Here is a 20,711-nt window from a genome sequence, read left to right as displayed (position 1 = left end):
TCACTGAGCAGTTGCATTGAGCATCATAGCTTCATTGTACCTTTCTGATGACGTGAGAATTTTTTGGTTACTCCATTTCTGCCTGCCCTGCGAGCAGACGTCCCTTCGATCTTCCTAGAAAAGTCAGGAAGACTTTTCTAGGAAGGTCGAAGGGACTTTCATTTTTCTTGTTATTAGCTTGCTCATTAAGCTATTTATTTATTTACTTAGGGGAGGACCAATTGATTTTTGAGGGGGGTAGTGATTTGGTATAGGCACAATCTTTTGTTACCCTTACACGTGCCAGATAATTTTTTCTTGGGACATGTGTGAATTGTATGATATTTTTTCTGCCATGTAACATACTTTTATTTGGCTCAATTGATCAACCTAGTTCCCATGGTCTCTCCTCTCGGGGGTGGGAAGATGAGAGACCGTGGGAAGGAGGTTTCTAAATTCTTTTTGGCAGTGGTTATGTGCATTAATTTTTTGGTACAAGTATGCATACCGGATATTTTTCAAAATCACCCACTCCCCCTCAAGAATCTCGTGGTCTACAGCTTTAGGCTATCCTCATCAAATGTTTCATTTACAATTACCTTCCCTCCTCCTTGTGAAAGTGAGTTGGGAGGTTGGGCCAAAAAAAAAAAGAAAATTAACTGAGGGAGCCCAAGTCCAGGATGATGCTGTTTGAATTCATTTTCGTTTCTGTTGTTTGTTAAATCCATAGAAAAAGAAGTGGAAATAGGTTCTTTTTTCTGGGTTCAGCACACTGTTCCTGTCAGTTTTCCACTTACCCAACCTCCCCGCTACCCTCCTCCCAATTTCATGCCAGATTGAGACTCTTACGTCATCGGAATTGAGTTCTTTGCATTGATTGGTCAGCTATTTTTGGCCGGGAACCATGTATAAAACTGATAACCAAATTAAATGGAGGCAAGAAATGTTTGGCTCAGCAGAAGTGAAAGCTCCGGCTGTTGCAGTATTCCTGAGTGCAAAGCAAGTTTGAAAAATGCAGAATATAAAACTTGTAGTGGTTGGCGACGGAGGCGTCGGAAAATCTTGTTTTCTTATCACTGCAACCACCAGCCATTTTCCATGCAACTACGTCCCAACAGTTTTCGACAATTACTCCGTGAATCTTATGTTAAACGGCTCTCCATGTTCGGTTTCTCTCTGGGATACAGCAGGCCAAGAAGATTACGATCGACTGAGGCCACTTTCTTATCCACAAACAGATGTGTTTGTTGTGTGTTTCGACGTAGCAAGTCGAAGCTCATTTGAAAATGTGACTGGGAAATGGGTTCCAGAACTCCGTCACTTCGTACCAGAAGCACCAATCCTTCTTTTGGCGACCAAAACTGACCTTCGAGGTGGCAAGTAAGTTGTAGCATTCGATTTGCCTTTAAAAAAAAGAAAGCATGGATTTCTTACAAGTCTATACCACATACGGCGAAGCTCAAGGAATATTTTTAAATGTTTAAAAGCTTACATACAATTTCAAACCCATTCAAAGATGTTGATCTGTTGTGATCACCCAATCAAAGCAAAATAAGCCTATTGTCTGGTTGGCTTTAGCCAGAGTAAAAGGGTAATCTTTAATTTGTTTATGGTGATCTCGACACAAAATTGTGGAAAATTTCCGTTTCAAAGTTAGAAGTTTGTGGCAGCAAATGGGTAATTGGAATGGTCCTTCAAAACGTAGAAGTCTTGCTGAAGAGTCCTGAATTTTTACAATTTCTCAGGTCAGTCACCTTTTGGGATTTTTTGCAAAGGCGATCTCTAATCCTCAATCTCTTTTCCAAGGCTGAGCAAGTCTCAGACTTCCAAAAAATATGTAATTGTTGCCATCTTGCATAGTCTTGCATTTACACTGTACCATTTGCTGCCCCAAATAGAAGGCTTAATTATTTCCAAATTCTGATTGGTCACGACAGCACTTAACCAGGAGTGGTGGGTAACGGGTGGCGGGTAATGGGTGATCATTAGCAGGTGACAGGTGACCGTTAACAGCTGACGGGTGGTGACAGTAAGGTTTGTTTGTTGCACGTGGCATCTCTACATAATATTTAATAATATTTGATCCATACACTTTTTGAAATGTACTTGATAACAGCTACTGAAATGATTATATTCTCGATCAATCAGTAAATTTTACAATGCTTTTTGCAACTTGATATCAAAATTATTTTCCATCAGTTTATGTAATGTTCGTCCATTGTAACTTGATAATATTAAGTTTAAGTAATTTTTTTTTTATCATTGGGCGGTTTGTATTTTGATCACCAGCCACCTGCTAACCATCACCCGTCACCTGTTACCAGTCACCTGTCACCCACTAGCCATCACCCATCACTCACCACCTGCAACCTGTCACCTGCCATCGGTGGAGAAGTGATGCTGGATTGCTCACATTACAAATTGGTTTCCTTTGTATCCATTGTCCTCACATATCCTCCCTCCTTAAACAATGACCCGCTTGAACCTCAGCTGCATTCCGTAATAACTCGCTTTCATTTTGACTGCAAGCACGTTGATACCGTACCTATTGGCCAAAAAGTGACAGCTGCTGTTTGCCTAAACGCTGCAAGATCTATTTAATCCTAGAACTTGGATGTCCTTGTAGTACATGAACTTATAATTTTGTGTATCCATAATGTTTTCAAATCTGACATGTTTCATTTGGGTAAAACTTTGTTTTATTTTGATGTCTGGTATGTGCCCAGTTCAAAAGGCGACATCACAAATGCTTGGTACATGGTAAGATACAACTTTTGGTTGGTGTAGTCAGAGAATTTTTGAGCAACTTAGGAATATATAAGTGAAGCCATCATTGGCTAAATTAACATGCAAAGGAATGTGGTTTGGGTTTAGGCAGCCATTGTTGGAGGAAAGAGAGAGGCATGATGATCCTGGACAATGGCTGCAAAGGAGACTGTACATTAAAAATATGTAATTTTGTAACAGTGGGGAGAAGAGGCCTCCTTTTGTCCTGCATGATGTAAATGAACTGAAATTATCTCAGAGCAGGCTCACTTTCTCATTTCTCTGTTTCACTTCTGAGTCACATCATGGCTCCCTGACTTCTCAAAGTTTTGCCCCTTCCATGTTGGCCTCCTTACAGGTCAAAGGGCGTAATATTAAAGACTTAAACATTATCGGAACTAATTTCCAAAGTTCTAGGGCTTTTCGTCCAAATTTTACAATTAAACAAGCATGATGTTTTAAATTCATAATTTTACTCAACTCTATAATCAGTTGTCAGTTGATTGCCAAAATAAATGCTTCATGATTTTTTTCCCTTTCTTCTAATAATAGCAATGCATCTGGAGATAGGGACATTGTATCAACAAGGGAAGGGAAGGCTCTTGCCACATCTCTTGAAGTTTCATATGCAGAGTGCAGTTCAGTGACAAATGATGGAGTGCAACACGCCCTTAACAAAGCAGCTGAACTGGCGGTTACCTTCATTAACCAAGAAAAAAGTGTGACATCAAAAGCATTGGGTTTCTTCAAAAGGAGGTGCAAAAATTCATGTTCTGTCAAGGATCAAGAACCACTTCCTCCAGAGTTGCCACCTGCAGGTAACAGATTAAAGAAAATATTCCCTTGGGTTTATAAGTCCCTTGGTGGAGGTGCGGTGGCCTCACGGTTAGTGCATTCGCCTCTGGATCAAGTGGTCTGTGTTCGAGCCTTGGCCGATGACATTGTGTTATGTTGCTGGGCAAGATGCTTGCCGGCAAATTTAGTGCTGGGGGTAACCTATCCAGAGTTGTTTTGTGCTACGGGAACTGGAGATAAGCACTGGCCTGATGGGTCACTGGGCTCAATGGCCCAATGGTTTCTGTATCCAACTCCAGATTCAGGTCTGGGTGCAGGCCTACATTGTGGTCTTTGCTCAGGGGAGGGTACTCCCCGGAAACCTTGGTTGTTATGTGAGGTAGAGTGCAAAACTTACCTTACTTAAGTCTGAAATGTTGAAAATCTATAGCGTATTTCTCTTTGAAAGGGGTAGAAAACCATTATAGATACTGATATGTTGTATAGTGCCCCTCCCTTCTCCAGGGTTCAGACTCCAGATTCAGTCTGTGGGCTTTAACGAACAGATAATATCCAAGGACAAATATCTGACATATTTTCATGTTAATTAAATGGAGGCTATTATGTTTATAATGCTTCAAATAATATTATTCTCTGCCACACATGCAGTTTTGAAAATTGGGGAATATCTCTTGGATATTCTGCAGTTTTAGCTGGGGCATATTCAGTCATGTGATGTGCTTAGACCAATAGTGCACGAGCGAAGATAATTGATGGATTATAAATTTCTTCTTGGTATATTATACTAGAGTAATAGATGCTTGAAGAATTTGTTGCAGTTGTTCTTGATGATGAATATATAATTGTATTTTTTAATTTAAACTTTTTAGGCTGTCTGCTTAGCATTTTCACTTAAGAACCGGCTAATAAATTTTGTTGATCATCCTGCAAAGTGCAGGGAAACTAAAAGGTTAAAGGATCATGATAATTTATTTTCATTTTGCAGGTTTTGCACCTCATATAGAGGTCCTCAGTTCAACATTTGCAAGTGACTGGCGTTCCATGATGTCTGACACTAGCAGTGCAGATGTCAGATTTTTGTTCTTGGATGGTCAGGCATTAGAAGCCCATAAAACTGTCCTTGCTGCTTCATCATCCATTTTCAAGAACATTTTCCTCGGCAGAATGGCTCCAAATAATGAATCTTACAGTTGCATCTTTGAAGATATTTCTTGGATTAGCAACAAGGAGAGTGAATGTCCAAACCTAGATCACGTTGAAGGGCAATGCCAAAATGAAGGCAAAACAGTTATAAGATTGCATGAGAGCATTTCCAAAGGTGTGTTTATGGAGGTTTTGACTTTTCTCTACACTGGGTCACCAGACATTTCAGAGGATGAAGACCAGAACTTTGTCAAAGAAATTCAAGCTGTTGCCGAGAAATTCCAGTTGGCCTGGTTGTCGGACATCTGCACAAATTTACTTAAGGGAGATTCGTTCCTAAATCCCAGTATTGGAACCTGGCTAAATGACAACACAGGGCAGGTGGCAAAGAAGTTGTTCCTAAACAAGCCATTACTAGCTGACATCAAGTTCCGTGTGGAGGGCACCATTGTGTATGGGCACAAATTGATATTGAAAGCAAGGTCACAGGTTATGGCAGCCATGTTGGGTGGTTCCTTCAGAGAGAGTGACCTGGATACAGAAGTAAGACTTGTATATTTGGTTCTTGAAAATCAAATAATTATCAGAGCATGCCTCCTTAAAGCAAGAGAAGAAAATGAAATACCATTCCTTGTTTCAAACTGTATTACACTTTTTCACTTAGACTTTGAAAATTCAAAGGGTCACAAATGAAGTGCAGGTTTGCAATAAACATTTACAGATGAAATCCGAAGGGTCAAAACCATTTTCCCTGATTTCTATTTGCCTCCCTCTATTTTAAACCTACACTGTATGTTAGTGGCATACCTGTGGTATTCTGAGAGAGTAAACCAATTTGGTTTAAAAACAGGCAGAATTAAGTAAGAAGTAAGTAACTATTTCTTACAATAACTAATATTTATTCCAGATTGAGATCTTGGATACTTCCCTCCAAAGTTTCTTGGCTGTACTGGAGTACCTCTACACTGACCACGCCCCAATAGAGGAGGGTGACTCTGTGGAAATAATGATTTTAGCTGACAGGTTCTGTCTGCCGAGACTTGTGACTTTGTGCGAGTTGTACATCACTAAGAAAGTGGATTCCTCTATACAAAAGAGAGTTGCTGATGGTACAAGTGATGTCATAAATCTCTTGCTCACATCACAGGTAAGACCAAGTAGTATTATGAGTGGTAGGTAATTAATCAGGCTGTTGCTTATCTCCCGTTTCGGTAGCATGAATGACTAGGAGTATTTCTACTCCCCCCTGGATGGGATGCTAGTCCACTGTAGGGTTACCCCCAACATTATGTTCACCAGTACCCATTTGTACACCTGGGTGAGCACCTAGATGGAAGTTTTCTCAAGTGGCAGTCTTCTCAATAGATCTAAACAAGCAAGTCCAGCACCATTTTGTTGTGTTACTGGGAAGATGCTTCTATTCCTTACCTAGTCAATGATCAAGATTTTATGAATATCCTGATCACCCTACACTTCTTAGGACAGTTGCTGTTAAGCCATACAGCCCTTTCTTAGTGCCAAACCTCTGACATACATGGGTTGTGAGAGGAAAAGAAAAATTGCCTGCACTTGCAACGATTTATTACTTCTAGTTTACTTTTAGTATTTATTGACAAGAAATATCGATTTTTCTATCATCAGGGAAAGTGTTTTCTTAACATCAAAGAGTCTTATTTTATACAATAGTTTTTTTTTATCAAACTATTTTACATTTTTTTTTCAGGCTCACAATGCAAAGCAGTTATCTGGCTGGTGTCTTCATTTCATTTCCACAAACTTCTCTGTGTTCGAGTCAACTGGAGAGTTTGATCTTGTTCAAGGAGAAAACAGGGAACATGTCTATGAACATCGCTGGCCACCTTTGTCGTATTTAAAAGCTCAAGAAGAATATGAACAGAAACTCAGGAAAACAAACCCTAATTCCAAGTGCAAAGTAATGTGATGTATGGAAATTAATGGATGTCTGTAGAATAAGCTTGAGAGGTTTTGATAATGATATGGAAAAGCTATTCAAACACAAGTTCTCGGAGAAATGTTCTCTGGATTTTCTGTTTATTTTGCTCAGAATGTAGCTTTATTGTCGAGTAACATTCAATGGACACCTGTCTTGTAAGTTTATGATAGCTCTTTATAGTTAGTTCAGGTATCCTGTTACCTAAACAATGTGTTGTTGTTGTTGATAGTTTGTCAAACAGTATGTAATTCTTGGTAATAAATGTAATAAGTTCACACTAAAGGCAGAAAAACATTTTTAGTTGTTTATTTAAAAAAGTGTCCCAAAATCTCTGACTCATAAGTTTGTCCAGTTGTCCAAAAAAAAAAAAAGTTTGTCCAATTCTAAGTAAAAAGTAATTTCATAATCAAAGTCACCTGGACTAAACTACTACCTGATATATGTTGACAAAATGCAATATACTGGTAAATAAGTACAATTCTATTATTGTTAAATAAAATAGAGTATTTGTAAAAAATAGATACTGATAGTGTATAATTATATTATGTTAGAAAGTTGAATAATAGAAATAACAATCATTTATGCCAAGTGAAATTTGATTTTCAGAGATTTACGGAGAAAACTTACCAGAAGTTTGTGCAATTTGTCACTAGACCATTTTACAGTTTTCTGCTTAGTGACCTGGCCTTTGAATGACAGCAAGGCTGGAAGTGACCTTGTTTTGAGACAGACCTCACTGCTTTTGTTGTGTAAATCAAGTTGTTCTAATGCTAACTAGGTGCATTTACATCACAAAAGCAGGTAGGTCTGTATCAAAGCAAGGTCACCTCCAGCCTTGCTGCCATTGAAAGGCCAGGTCACCAAGCAGACAACTGTAAAATGGTCAATTTGTCTTGAGTAAGGTCAATTTCACTGAGTGGGGCATAGGACTCAAGGGCTAAACAGTTCTTGTCCAGATTATTTAACAGAGTGTTGCATCATTTCCATGAACAGATCAAGATCAATTTTTGTGATTAATCGCACATTAGCTGGCTTCTTTAGAAGACCTCTCCAATCGATAACCATCTGTCCACGTGTGAGGCCCTCTTTGAGTTCCATTGTTGCATGGACAGATGTTTCTTCCAGAACAATGCAAGGCTGTATTGCTGCGCAAACTGCATAGGGATCACAGGTTATAAATGGACCATTCATTTTGGCTTCATATTCTTTAATATTTGATGTAATCTTCTTCATGAATTCTGCTTGTTTGGTGCCAGCTCCGACATAACCATCAAAAAACTCCCAAGTCAGTTCATGTTCCAAGCACGTCTCCCAGGACACAATGGAAACAGGGTGATTGGTAAACTGATTGAGCACTACATAAGCTGCCTCAGGGTCAGCACCAAAATTGAACTCAGCTGAAACCCAGTGATTTCCTTTTCCATGGATGCAGCCTCCCATTAGGAAGATCTCCTTCACTTTAGTTGTAAACTCGGCATCCAGATGAGTAGCTAAGGCAATGTTGGTCAATGGGCCAAGTGCTATGATGACAATCTCACCAGGGTTTTCTTTCACAAGTTGGGCTAAGGTCTGAGCAGCATGAGTTTCTTTGAGAAGGTGCATGTCTGGGTCCTTATGATCAGGTGCATCCCCCAGTCCATCTAAACCATGATAGCTTGGTTTCTCAAAGGTGTTTCCTGATGATAACAAAAAAAGAAATATTACCATTTTCTTATACATTCAAGGGCTGTTTGAATCCCTTCATTTTTTCATAGATAAGAGAACATAGAAGGGTTTTCTCCAAGCTTATGTGCTGTAAAAATTGTCCCCACCCCAGAAATATAAGGCAAATGACAATAAATCCCTCTTTCTAGATTGAGAGGGACGGTATGAGTACATGAGTGCAGCATGATGTATTGTCAAGTTTACCGTCGTTTAGAATTCATATACCTTCCGGGGGAACATTTGTTTCTTCAATTTCCCACCAAGCACCAAGGACAGAATTCTGAACTTTTGACAGGATTCTCCTTTACCTGAGGTCAATATCCCTCTCAACCTTCCCACTCAGGGCACTGCACCCCCTCCACTAAGTGCTGGATGATATTTAGCTAGGGGGATATACAAAGACTAACCGACTTGGAGCGATCCTGGGAGGTGGGGGGGGGGGTACTTCCGTAAATTTCAGGTAGGTGTGTGCGTTGAAAGTTCTTAAACCCTGACCCTGATGAGGATGAAAGACATGAAAAATGACAACCTATTTAAGGCCAAAGCCCGAAAAATGACACCCTATTGAAGGGAAAAACAAAAACTAAAAATGGTGTGGACGGTTGAACTTTACTTCAGCTCTGTAACTTTGGAAGAATACAAATAGTTAAGTTTTTACAGATCATTTCCTTTTCGTTTAGCTGGAATTTACGCACTGCAATTTTGGCTGACACAATTTAGGTATCCTATCTAAGGATCACCCTGGGAACACAATGCCAACAGGGGCAAATATGATACCCTCGAGAACCTCAAAAACCCTACCCTATCCCGCAATTTATACCTATATAGCCCATATATGGGAGTACCGCCCCCCCCCCCCCCCCCGCCCCGCTCCGGGGAGCGATCTAACCATGGAGCGAGATTCGTGCCTCCCACTCGTACCGGTCTCGTCTCCGTACGCACGCGACAGTGCTCTTCAAAATAATCTTGACAATCATGCGTTTAAAAGAATAGAATGGAGGAAATATCCTCGGGAAAGCTATCTTTTAGCTTAATACCGTACCTAGCATGGCCTGATGGGCGCCTTTGTACACGGGTATGTCTGTTCGCCCGCAAACGTCAAGTATCTTGAGGACATTCTTGGAAACTTGATCAACGTCTACATTTCCAAATGTACAAGTGATAGCTAAGACATCCACTTCATGAGAGAGCGCGATCATGATAGCTTGGGCATCGTCAATACCGGCATCACAGTCAATTACGATTTTCATCTTTGCGTGTCTTCCCTGGGAAGAAGCCATCTTTGATTTTGTACCGACTGTCGCGCGGGAGACTGGGAAAAAGTGTAGAGCGAAAAAAGGAGAACCCAGCCTAGGGCCCCACGGGAAAAATTTCTCAAGGACTGTTTAATATCATTGTAGTGAACCGGAGTAAAGTAACTCAGTTTCTGCTGGTCTGGAGAAAGCATTAAAACTCGATACGTTTGAAACTTTCAAATAAACCGATACTCAAGCAAATTCCTCTCTTTTGCCGTCTTTGCAATATTTATGAGATTTTAGGGGTATAGGGTGAGGTAGACCTAGTGGACAGTGACACGTGCTGGGGTGCAAAATGGCGGCCGCCAGCAGATTCTGTGTATGCATTTGTTTTCTCATCGTACCTCAGCTGCAGATGAGCGATTTTTAATGAAAAACGAAGCAGCTTGCAAGAGACAGTTTTTTCTTATCAACTGACTGGTTGCTGATGGTAGTTTTGCCATGTATTCCCGTTGTGTGAACTTTCAAATAGCCCATCGCCTGCGCTCTGCCAGCGCCGAGGTTCGGGGCAGCAGCCGAATTAAGCTTATAAACCTTAGGCAAATAACGCAAAGAGAACAGATAGTTCTCCTCTCTGGTGTGCCATCTGAACCTGAAAAACAGAAGGAAAGTAAAGAAGGTAGGGAGGATTCGAAATCTTGGAGAGAAAATCCGAATCTTAAATATTGGATCATTGGGACACTGGGGATTTCTGGCGCTATTTATCAGTACGTTTACAGAAATCACGAGAAGAAACGTCTGCGAGTGAAATCACTGCCTCTGGCACCCAGTCATTATGTTCACACGCGTGAAAAAGATCTGACAGCTCTTTCCTCACTCCACGCTCGACTGAAAAAGAGTGGGTCATTAACTGATCTTCACATCGTTGGTTGTGCTGGCTCAGGAAAAACAGAACTTGCTCGAGCATTTGCTGAGAAACTCGCTAAAAATGAAGAGGAAAGGTACACTTTTCTTCCAGGGAATCTCTTATTTGGTACTTTGAATGGTTCATCGGTAGATAGTCTTCTTTTTGATGTAAAACGATTTGCGATTTCTGTTGGTTGCTTGGAGAGCAATTGGACATCAAAAGCCGGCAAGGGTGTGTATTTCAACAGTCTGCCCAAAGAAGAGCAGCTTGATTTCTTTGTTGAAGCTGTCAAAGAAAAACTTAACAAGAGCCAGGGATGGGTTCTCATATTGGAGAATGTAGAGGACAGTGAAGTTCTAAATCGATGGTTTTCCAACAATTCAGCGGACAGTTGGGGTAATGGAACAATTCTGGTCACTAGAGAAATTGATCCAAACGGGGATTTATTGATGAACAATGCTTACAGTATTGATGCAGGGTAAGCCAAATACTCTTGTATGCATACCATGTAAAACAAATGATTTTACTGACTTTGGTTCTTCGGCAACCTCATGTAAAAATTTGGTTCATGCTGTTATGGTGCATGCAGGAAGTGTGGAGAGTGCAAAAGAAATGTAAGAGTCACTCCAGGCAATAGCCGAAAGCAACTCTTACTAGCTTCTTGAGTGCTCTCCAAACTTCCCAACATTGCCAGAATCCATTTTCGATATATTTGGAAGAGTCTAACTTCAGAGTTTATCTGTATATGTTAATGAAACCTTTGGTAAGAAGTACTAAGAAACCACTTTGGATTGACAAAAAGGGTGGTCAACCTTTGGAAATTCAACTGTATTGAAAGAAAGTAGCACATATGTGCGCTTACTGACTCATTTTGAGTGTAAGGTTAAGCCTGCACATGTGTCAAGTCGCCCTTCAGACCAGTGCTTTTCTCTGGTTTCATTAACATGAACAACTAAGTCCATTACCCTTCCCCCTCCCCCTCACATTAAAGTTGCTGGTACCCATTTATACAACTGAGTGGAGAGAGCCACTGTGAGAGGAAAGTGACTTGCTCAAGAAAACAACACAATGTCTCTGGAAGGGCTTGGCCTGGACAGCTTGATCTAGAGGCGAGTGCACTAACCATGAGACCACTGTGCCTATTGGTAGTGTATATTGGTAAAATATCGCACTGAAGGTAAACCAAGTACAGTAAAGCTCATGCACTATAATAAACCTCTCCTAAATACACCCCTGGGAGAGGTGTCCACTTATGATAAGTATCCTTTGAGCCTAGTGGCACATGGGTGCCTATCTCTGGTTTCTGGGGCATGAAACAACTAGAAACATTTGGATGGGGTCATAGTCAATCACAGGTTACCCCTTGCATTATATTCCCCCATACCCATTTCTACACGTGGTTGGATAGGTGATGTGAAATTATGTGAAAGCATTACATATCTCGTTGAAGAACAGTAAGACAGACCAGTTCACAGAGTTTAATCCAGAGTTCAGTGCTCAAACCGAGGCCACCAAAAAGTATATTGTTTTTTATGTCACTTCCTTTCCCCCTGTGGAGACAAAGTTCATCTCAATAACTTATTTGTTTCCTTTTAGAATGGATGTTGAGGATGGAGTGCAGCTTCTTTCAAAGTTAAGTGGATTAGAGGAAGACAAGATGACAGCAGCTAGAGACATTGTGACACTGCTAAATAGTATTCCTCTGGCCTTGACATGTGCTGGCCATTACATGCAGTCAAAGGCTGCAAAAGATCCTGACTATTCCAGCACAGACTTTTTGAATGAGCTCAAACTAGAGCTGCAGAACTTTACAAAGGCTAATGGTGAGACTAGCCTGGGTCCAACTCATGTTGTAGTTACCATGGAAACCAAGAATCTTGTTCGAGAAAATTGTCATCTCCTCCATGCATTTGACTTCCTGGGCACCTGTACATCTGACTGGCCAATTCCCATTACATTGATTGCACTTCATTTAAGGTGGCCCGATTTCAATCTACCGCCTGTGGTTGGCAGTGGACCAGCTCTACCAAGCCAGAAACCCGCTGAGGTCAAAAAGGAAGATGGTGCTGGAGAAGAAGTAGAAGAAATGTTTTTATCCATCAAGAAGCTGGCAAAAAACCTTGAGTCCTTTATGACAGCGGTGAAGGATAATGTGGATGCCATCAAAGCAATGCTCAATCCTGAGCTGCCTGACATGCCGCAGATGGTGGATGGAGTGGTTGAGATGCTCAAGGCGTGCCCCTTGGTTTCTGTTGTGAGAATGGAGCCTATGGGTAAGAATAATCTTGCTTTCTGTACAACTCTCTCATCTGGTCAATAACTTTTCCTGTATGGTCACTTGCTATCTGTCTTACCCATTATCACTCACCTCTTTGCTCTGTCATTTGTTGGCTTGCTTACTCACTTGCTTGCCCACTTACCCAACCAAGGCACTGAAAGTATAAAGTAGTAAATTGTAACCAGACTGAACATCAAAGTTTTAGACTTATGGACCAGATGTGCTATTCACTGACCCCTTCCTCAGTTTTTAGTCTCACACAACCCAGTAGAGGTCTTTCCCTCTTGGACAAGGGGGCATGAAGTGGAAAGATCCTGGCTGGATGATACTGGGCCCACTCCACTGTGAGGGTAAGGGATGGTGGTTGATTGATCAGTAGCTTGCTGCATGACACCCTTAGAAAAAATCCAGGATTTTTTCTATAGTTAATCATTTTATTGTTGGTAACTAGGTGTGGAGACAGTGGTCGTTAGCCCTTTGGTGCATTCAGTGTTTCAGCAACTCTTCTTGTCCAGGACAATGCACCAGCTTGAAGCAGAATATCTGGCAAGGGCGGAAGACAAGCACAACACTAGCTCGTGGTTCCGCCGCTTGTGGAGTTTTAACGCTCAAAGGACGCTTCAGGAATATCGTAACTCCCTTGGTGAAGTGTCTCAAGAAGAAGCTGTAACCTTAAAAGACAACGCACCTGATAGCGGGCTATTACCAACATGTACTGGGCCAATTGTCAGTGTTTTGTTGCAGGAGAGCGAGCTGGAGAACAGGGAAGAGTTTAGAAAGATTACGACCCGGGACGCAGTTCGACACTGTCAGGAGCATACGGCGCGAATTTTGAAAACCATTAATGGGGTTGCCTCGGTCTGCGGGCAGGACAACCAAACGCGAACTCTCGCCAGGCTTCTCAAGCCCCACCTTGATCACATATTAGCCTCTGGCACGTCGAAGAGCCTGGGGCCTAAAAGTCGTGCCCATGCCATTTCGGCCGTAGCATCCATCGACGCCTCTTTGGGGAATCTGGAATCCAGTAAGGGCCTACTGGAAGATGTCCTGGCGATTGAAATGCAGCTGTATGGTGAATCGAGCCTTGAGGTTGCCTCCACACTGACGCGCTTAGCGGATGTCTACAGTTCGTTAGACGATCTGCAAAAGTGCAGAGAGCTTCTCGAGAGAGCGATTCAAATTTACGAATCGCAACGAAGGAAGTTTGGTGAATACAAACAACCCCTTGATTACGCTCGCAATCTCTCTGCCCTCGGCGCCACATACGGAAGTTTAGGTTTCAAAGAAAGAAGTCGCGACTACATCGAGCGATCCTTTTCAATCCTGCAGTCAGCGGCACCCACCAACCCGGATGAAGTCGAAGCCCGCAGGTTCACCAGCGACGTGGCCAGCACTCTTACTGATCTGGGGCACGCGTATCTTTCGCTTGGCGAAACAACTCCAGCGCGGCGCTTTTTAGACATGGCCCTGAACGGACATAAGAATATTCACGGAGATGAACACCCAGAGGTTGTTCGCACCTTGACTGTGCTCGGAATTGCGTACACCATGCAGGGAAACTGGCCTGAGGCAAGGAAAATGAGAAAAGAAGCTGGCAAGCTTCAGGCCAAACTTGATGCCAAGCCGTTGATTTAGCAATTCTACAATGCGTCAGGATGAAGCAGTGCCGATTTTTTTCGTTTAAAAAATAATGTCTTCTAATCTTCCCGTATTCTAATCCAAAAATCAACAGTTAAGAGCGATCAGGTCGTAAATTCAGTTCCTCCTCACATTTTGTAACAAATTCGGCATGCATCTTAGGAGTTGAGAACCTGATGGGTTGAAAAAATGTTTCCTTTGTAGCCAAACTCTTCCGAGGTAAATTGTAACACACGTATGAAAAAGGGAAGAGACTTCATGTGATAATTCTAATCTCATAAAGCTTTTACGATTCTAGTGACCGTGATCAAGTGAAAAATGTTCTCTGACACTGTTTCATCACTGTTTTGTGGGAGTTAGTTTCTGAAGTGAAGTCTCGAAGGACGCTGGTAACTAAACTTAAAATGGCATTACCACAATCGGCCAAAAAGGGATTCTTAGAAATAAACTTTGAACTTCTTTTGATGGGATTTCTTATTCCGGTGAAACAAGGTAGTTTTCGAATTCACAGTGTATCAATTCTCGACTTTTCGTTGACCATTTTCAATATGAACATGTTGTTCTCCACTGGTCTTTCTCCGTTTAAAAATCGTTTATGCGTATAGTAGACCATATTTCTGTTTTCCGTAGTAGATTGAAACTAGCTTGCAACCGAGGCTAATGCGTGGAGTCTTTAATGATATTCCCTCGCATGAGCCTCCATCGCAAGCTAGTTCCAGTCCAATCACTTTCATTACGCGGTCGAAGCCTCGATAGAGTCATCTTTCATTTTACATATTGCAAAGTGGTGGATAGAATCATGTTTAGTTTGATGTTGTTCTGGTATGGTCCTCTGAATGAGGGCAGAACTGGAAAAGACTGCCGTTCTGACCGACTAAGTAAACGTCCTCGTCAGATTCAAGGGAGCAAAACTTATTTTGTCACTTGAAAGAGCACTTTTTCTGGGTTTGTCGACACCCGAACAGTACTTTCATTCATACGATCTCTCGACAGCTTACCGTTTATCCTGCATGAGTTCAAATCATTAGGGAATGTTGCTTAGAAATCAGACTTGAGGGAGATTATAAGTTTCGAGAACTTTAAACACATAATAAAGATTCCATATCAATATTTATCAATGAAGGTTTTTAATTTTAAGCTGTAGACAGAGAGAAGCGGGTTTTTTTTGTCGCATTTTTTTCCATGCGCGGAAGACCGTCATTGCGCATGTCTTATGGGGTATGGGGGGGGGGGGGGTGAGGCTTATATTCGGCCTGTGTGGGCCGAGAGTGAGGGGACATTGGGGTGTGTAGTCTTCACCTCTTTAAAGTGGAAGGACCTTATATTTTAAGCGAAACCATTTTCGAGACTTCCTCCCGCCCTTCTGTCCATTGTTTGCACTTTCTGAGTCTTTATGCGATGTAACTGGACTGTGGCGTGACGCAGCGAAGGACAGCCTTGAACTCGCGCCGCTGGAACTGCTATCAGAGCTGCTGTCACTAGAGTCTTCGATGTCCACTCCAAATCTTCTTGCATTAGTTTCGTCCGGTGGTAGGGCTGCAGAACAGCTCTCTGGGTCTTGGTCCGCCTTTAATCTCATGGACATTTTTACTTTCACACTTCTGGAGCCAGTGGTTTCCTCTAGGTTGAGGGCTTTATCTCCTCTTTTCTTATGACACTGTGCTTTTCTGTTCAACTTTTCATTGGCCATTCGCTCCCTTTTCTTGAGCGTCTTGGAATAAACCTGTTGCCATAGCGATGGGCGCGGTAGCGGCATTGAAATTTTGGGTGCCCTGTGGAGTCCAGAGGACCCACCATTACCGTTGCCCTGTCGTTGCAATTGATTCTCGTTCCACGAACTACAACAAGCGGGGCTTTCCACTGGTGCTAATGTACAAACTTGGAAATCATTTTGCTGCGCCAGTCCAGTCACTGTCGCCTTCCTGGGCAGGCATGACTTTCCCTGGACCTCAAAACTGAGAGGTTCTTCAAGATCTTGTGGAAAGCCAACACTATGACTTTCACCCTCCGATAGAAACGATGATGAATCTGATAACGACTGCTCATCAGCGCTGTCTACATCGATAACTTAAATGCTAGAAGTCTTGGAAAATACCGGCGCGGCAGGCATGGTGTCTTGCCTCATCTGTAACTCGGACTGCCTTGGGCGACAGTTAAGGTGTATTTCCACCACGGGTGTTTCTTCTATTTCTTCACTTTCCTTATTTTTCTTCCTTTTCTCGGTTCTGCTCTTAGAGCAAATGACAGAATTGCAGTTCCCCACCGTAACACTTATCTTGTCTCGAGGGAAAAACCTCTTTTTGTGTTCACTTGATTGTGACGTGAACGTTAGAAGCCATTGACGTATTCTCAATTGGTTTACACGTTCGCCCAGCCTCGGTTTGGATCCTGTGAGAACTTGACTATAACGCGTTTTCTAATTTCCGTCATTTTTGTATCCAGTTTTCTCCTGTTTGAATAATAATAATAGTGCTACTTGTTGTCAACACTTTAACTTTGCATGGACCACGTTCTCTAGTCCCCCCCCCCTACTTTTTGCGAAAAAATGACCTAAAAATCATATGTTCGAAATTTGAATTTTTTTGCCCCGCGTACCTTTTGTTTGCTTTGTTTTGTTGTACAACGTCTTCAAATGTCTGATGAAGGGTTACGTTTTATCAAGAGGATGGCAACATTTGGAATTATTAACACACGTAGCAGACTCACTTATGAGTCGATATTTTTTTTTAATTCAAAAGACCCAGGTATCCGGATGCTGTTTCTTGCGCAAATTGTACGAAATCATGTTTTTCTTTTTCACTCGCTTTATTAAAAGAAAGCTGGTGATCTCATTTTTCTTGCATTTCCGACACAAGTAACTCATTACTTTTCCTCTATGTTCCCCAGAAGATTTTGGAAAAAAATCTGGGAGTTAGAAGATTTTCACGGGATAAGATTTTCATCATTTTTAGCATAAAAAAGCAAATTGAATGTCTAAACTCGCAGAGACCACAGAGATGATGTCATAAAATGTCCAAGACTTTGCAGTGAAATCACTTATATGGTCTGAAAAGAGTGTGCACCAGAAAAAAAATATTTGGTCGCTTGTGTTGGGAAATTTTCTGGGTAAATATCCTTTCGGAAGTTATCCTTTCGGAAGTTATCCTTTCGGAAGTTTTCCTTGCGGGCTTAAACGCGCCCATGCCCATATTTGGGGAGACATAATCATTACGTACTTCCGATCTACCGTATCTCTTCACACACCAGACAAAATACACCGCAGTTTGACCGAACTCAAACAATGTGGAAGGTAATCGCGAATGCTGAGAAAATCCGATACATAATTACGAACCATGCAACGGGACAGTAAGTCCGATGACTGGGTTAAGCTTGTGTTGCGGCGGTTTCGAAGTCAGGTAAGCTTGCTTAGGTAAAAACTGCGGTTTTCCTGAAACTCGAGTTTCACACGAGCTTTCTGCCGTGATCCTGTGCACGGTAGCTTTGATGTGTTTGTAGCATCGAAATGGATTTGTAAACTTGCTTGCCTGATATTCTCACCTGTGGCGGATGCTATTTTGGAATGCCGAAATGTTTTCATTCACATGGTGTCATATATTCCTTCGATTTTAAGAATGTGGATAATATAAAGGGTTACTACGGACAGATCGTTCATTTGATCAAATCGCAGCGGTGGAATTTTTCACGCTAGGTGCTTATCTTTTCTTGTCTCGGTAAAATGACTTAGGTTTAAATGGAGCTCAAGAGCACAGAAATATACCTCCTTTTTCGGAAAATTTCTGAGATAATGATAGACATATTTACATTATTTTATTTGCTTACCTGTAAATAAGGAGCTTGCCCGATTTCTTCCTGCATGGTTGATTGATTAACTGTTTGACAGAATGAATGTAAGCTTGACATGACTTATTCAGCCAGGAATTTAACAATAAGCGTATTGACTGCTTTTTTGTCGTGCATCGAAGACGTTAATGGTAGTAAAATGTCTTGTACATTCAAGTAAAGGGCTATGACAGTGGAGAGGTTTTTTCTCCAATAATTTAAATTTTGACATCTAGGATGTTACTGATTCTTTAGGCTGCCAATGCCTGTATATGTAAATTAAGGGGTGATGACACAAGTATGGTATGAATTTCATATCAGTTTCTGTACAAATCTTTTGACTGTGAATAAAATAAATCAACATCATCCCAAGATCAGATCAGCTTAACTCATTCTGGGTGCAGAACTTGCATAAATGAATTAGGCTGTCTGATCCCACATGAAACTTGTCACCAGTAGTTTCAGAGCTCTGGACAGTGAAAAAAAAAAATAATAATAATAACAATAAAATGGTGGCACCAGGACAGTATGTTCTGATTTAGCATTGGTACATGTGTCCATTTTAACCTCGCAAGCACTTATTTTTAAGCACCATTATGTTGATCCAATCAAAGGGATATGATATATATTAAGGACCCTTTTATTGTAGGGTTTGGCTCTGCCTTTTTTTGTCATAATTAACAGTAAACAGACAGAGGCTTGTAAGAATTTTGATTATTTTGTATTCAATGACAGTAGTGTATGTTCTGTGTTGAACAATTTTTTTGTTTATAATCTTCTTCAAATAATAGACTGCTGTGTTCTTTTAGGGTCCAATGGGTGTTTATCTGTGAAAGCAAATGCAAACATATGCAGCTCTAGCCAAACACAAATTTTGGGACAGAAAATTTTAGACAGTCACTAGAGTGGTACTTGAATTTAACTGTCTTAAATTTTCCCAAAATTTGTAATGCTGGCTGGAAGTTTTGTTCTTGTACCATGTCATGCCAGTTATCATTAGATACCTGTCCTACAATTTTATGTACATTTAGTGTATACTGATATATTTTAGCTGCCATTTGAATCATCCCATTCCAAGCAAAATCATGAAAGCAGAGAACACATCAAGAACTGTGTCATCAGTCTTAGTGAACACAATTTCAACATGGTGGTTGCTGAACTTGCATACTTCATCAAGGAGCCACCTTTTCTGGTGAGTAAATGCCTGTCTCTAAAATGAAAGTATTTTCTTCATTATCAACTATAAATAATGACAAAAAAAATAACAAGAAATGAACAAACAGCGTAATTTGCAGATTGGCAGGGTTCAAAAAAATTAACAAGAGCCATCTGTTCATCCGGGACTTATAAGTAGATTTTCTTGTCGGGGAAATAACTTTTCATATTTCTCACTTGTCCAGTGGACAAGGGCTCAGACGAGTTGTCTGCCAAGTAATTAAAAAATTTAAGTAAACTAAGACTTGCCCAGGGCAAACAGCATTTGAGAGCTGCTTGTCCAAAGGGCAAGCTGGATTTCAATTTTTTTTTGAGCCACAATTTAATTTATACTTTTAGGCAAAAGTGTATATTACATGTATGTATATGGCCAGTTATTGTTCTCCCCTCCCCCTGTCTTGCTTAGTGTTGTTTTAGTAGTCTGTCAAACTTACTTGGCTTGTTTTATTTTGTAGAGCAAAGTAAGTCTGCTTACCTAATGGTGGTTAGCTGGGCTCCAATATCAATTTGGCTGTCAATAAATTCCCTGTATAAATTTAGTTAAAATTATCTTCAGTTAGTACCTTGTACATTTTTGTTAAGGGTAAGCTATCCCAGATTGTGCTATGAGATATATATACCCTTTGGTTTTTGTTCTGTCATGCCTCCACATAAATAGCTTTAGAAATATTTGGACAAAAACTGTTTAGAGGTTAGCTTCAAATAAACTGTGTTAAGCCCCGGCTAAATGATCGCAACATTTCAGCACAACATATCCCAACATTGTTGGCCCAGCATTTGCAAGCTGTGGCCAAATGATCGTAACATTTGAATGCAACATATCAGAACATTGTTGGGTGCAACATGTTGCATGCATTTGGCCACCCTGTTGCGACATGTTGGTTATTGAAAATCGAATTAGTGCACATGCCTAGGCACAACATTGTTGCATGAACCTGGCCAAATGACTACAGCATCATGCAACATCCACAAATTAATGTTGCATGAAAAATTTGACCATTTTCAAATTTGAGCCAACAACACCCAACATGTCGCAACATGTCACAACAGGGTGGCCAAACGCACACAACATCCTGCGCCCAACAAAGTTGTGATATGTTACATTGAAATACTGTTATCGTTTGGCCGGGGCTTTAGATCTTTCAAACAGCTGTCTTTCAAGGAAAATTGCAATAATTGCCTTTCTTGACTCCCTGTTAGAAGTTTTATCAAGCTTCTTGTTTTGATAGTAGAACAAAAACCCCTGAGATCTTCGCCCCAAATTTACCCAGACCCAGA

The 20,711-nt window shown here is 41.1% G+C and overlaps 4 protein-coding genes across 5 annotated transcripts in view; 3 read left to right on the top strand and 1 right to left on the bottom strand.

Moving 5' to 3' along the window:
• The first annotated feature begins 2 nt into the window (after nt 1-2).
• Nucleotides 3-6,919, top strand: LOC145464551 (rho-related protein racA-like). Its single transcript, XM_081448481.1, has 5 exons — nt 3-1,359; nt 3,298-3,563; nt 4,526-5,226; nt 5,591-5,830; nt 6,407-6,919. Exons 1-5 carry the CDS (start codon nt 992-994, stop codon nt 6,623-6,625), a joined length of 1,794 nt encoding a protein of 597 aa, XP_081304607.1. The 5' UTR covers nt 3-991; the 3' UTR covers nt 6,626-6,919.
• A 164-nt stretch (nt 6,920-7,083) lies between these two features.
• On the bottom strand, nt 7,084-9,637 carry LOC145464553 (uncharacterized). The gene is made up of 2 exons (XM_081448484.1): nt 9,384-9,637; nt 7,084-8,313 (listed from the first exon to the last, which is right to left on the bottom strand). Exons 1-2 carry the CDS (start codon nt 9,619-9,621, stop codon nt 7,595-7,597), a joined length of 957 nt encoding a protein of 318 aa, XP_081304610.1. The 5' UTR covers nt 9,622-9,637; the 3' UTR covers nt 7,084-7,594.
• Nucleotides 9,638-10,056: 419 nt separating this feature from the next.
• On the top strand, nt 10,057-15,560 carry LOC145464550 (uncharacterized). 2 transcript variants are annotated; one of them, XR_014041436.1, is made up of 4 exons: nt 10,057-10,961; nt 12,080-12,756; nt 13,213-15,003; nt 15,109-15,560. XR_014041436.1 is itself a non-coding variant. In XM_081448480.1 (3 exons), the coding sequence occupies exons 1-3, from the start codon at nt 10,078-10,080 to the stop codon at nt 14,394-14,396; spliced, it is 2,745 nt and encodes a 914-aa protein (XP_081304606.1). In that variant the 5' UTR covers nt 10,057-10,077; the 3' UTR covers nt 14,397-15,560. The 2 variants fall into 2 exon arrangements, 1 of the variants encoding a protein (XP_081304606.1); XM_081448480.1 differs by having other exon boundaries at nt 13,213-15,560.
• Nucleotides 15,561-17,638: 2,078 nt separating this feature from the next.
• LOC145462707 (neurofibromin-like) overlaps nt 17,639-20,711 on the top strand; it is a 46,000-nt gene continuing 42,927 nt past the window's right edge. Inside the window, exons 1-2 of the mRNA XM_081446286.1 lie at nt 17,639-17,794; nt 19,270-19,410. Coding sequence (XP_081302412.1) covers nt 17,732-17,794; nt 19,270-19,410 — 204 coding nt within the window. The 5' untranslated portion in view covers nt 17,639-17,731. The remainder of the gene's footprint in view (nt 17,795-19,269; nt 19,411-20,711) is intronic.

This window comes from Orbicella franksi, chromosome 12 (assembly GCF_964199315.1).
Source record: "Orbicella franksi chromosome 12, jaOrbFran1.1, whole genome shotgun sequence".
Taxonomy (NCBI): Eukaryota; Metazoa; Cnidaria; class Anthozoa; order Scleractinia; family Merulinidae; genus Orbicella; species Orbicella franksi.
The sequence above is the reverse complement of the archived record's forward strand: the minus strand, read 5'-3'. Positions and strand labels throughout refer to the sequence as shown.

Excerpts from the sequence above, each read along its gene's own strand:
- LOC145464550 (XM_081448480.1), top strand. The coding sequence starts at position 10,078 with ATGTATTCCCGTTGTGTGAACTTTCAAATAGCCCATCGCCTGCGCTCT. Across the intron at positions 10,962-12,079 it reads GCTTACAGTATTGATGCAGG|AATGGATGTTGAGGATGGAG; the intron begins GTAAGCCAAATA and ends GTTTCCTTTTAG. Across the intron at positions 12,757-13,212 it reads TGTGAGAATGGAGCCTATGG|GTGTGGAGACAGTGGTCGTT; the intron begins GTAAGAATAATC and ends GTTGGTAACTAG.
- LOC145464551 (XM_081448481.1), top strand. The coding sequence starts at position 992 with ATGCAGAATATAAAACTTGTAGTGGTTGGCGACGGAGGCGTCGGAAAA. Across the intron at positions 3,564-4,525 it reads TCCAGAGTTGCCACCTGCAG|GTTTTGCACCTCATATAGAG; the intron begins GTAACAGATTAA and ends TTCATTTTGCAG. Across the intron at positions 5,831-6,406 it reads ATCTCTTGCTCACATCACAG|GCTCACAATGCAAAGCAGTT; the intron begins GTAAGACCAAGT and ends TTTTTTTTTCAG.
- LOC145464553 (XM_081448484.1), bottom strand. The coding sequence starts at position 9,621 with ATGGCTTCTTCCCAGGGAAGACACGCAAAGATGAAAATCGTAATTGAC. Across the intron at positions 8,314-9,383 it reads CGCCCATCAGGCCATGCTAG|GAAACACCTTTGAGAAACCA; the intron begins GTACGGTATTAA and ends TGTTATCATCAG.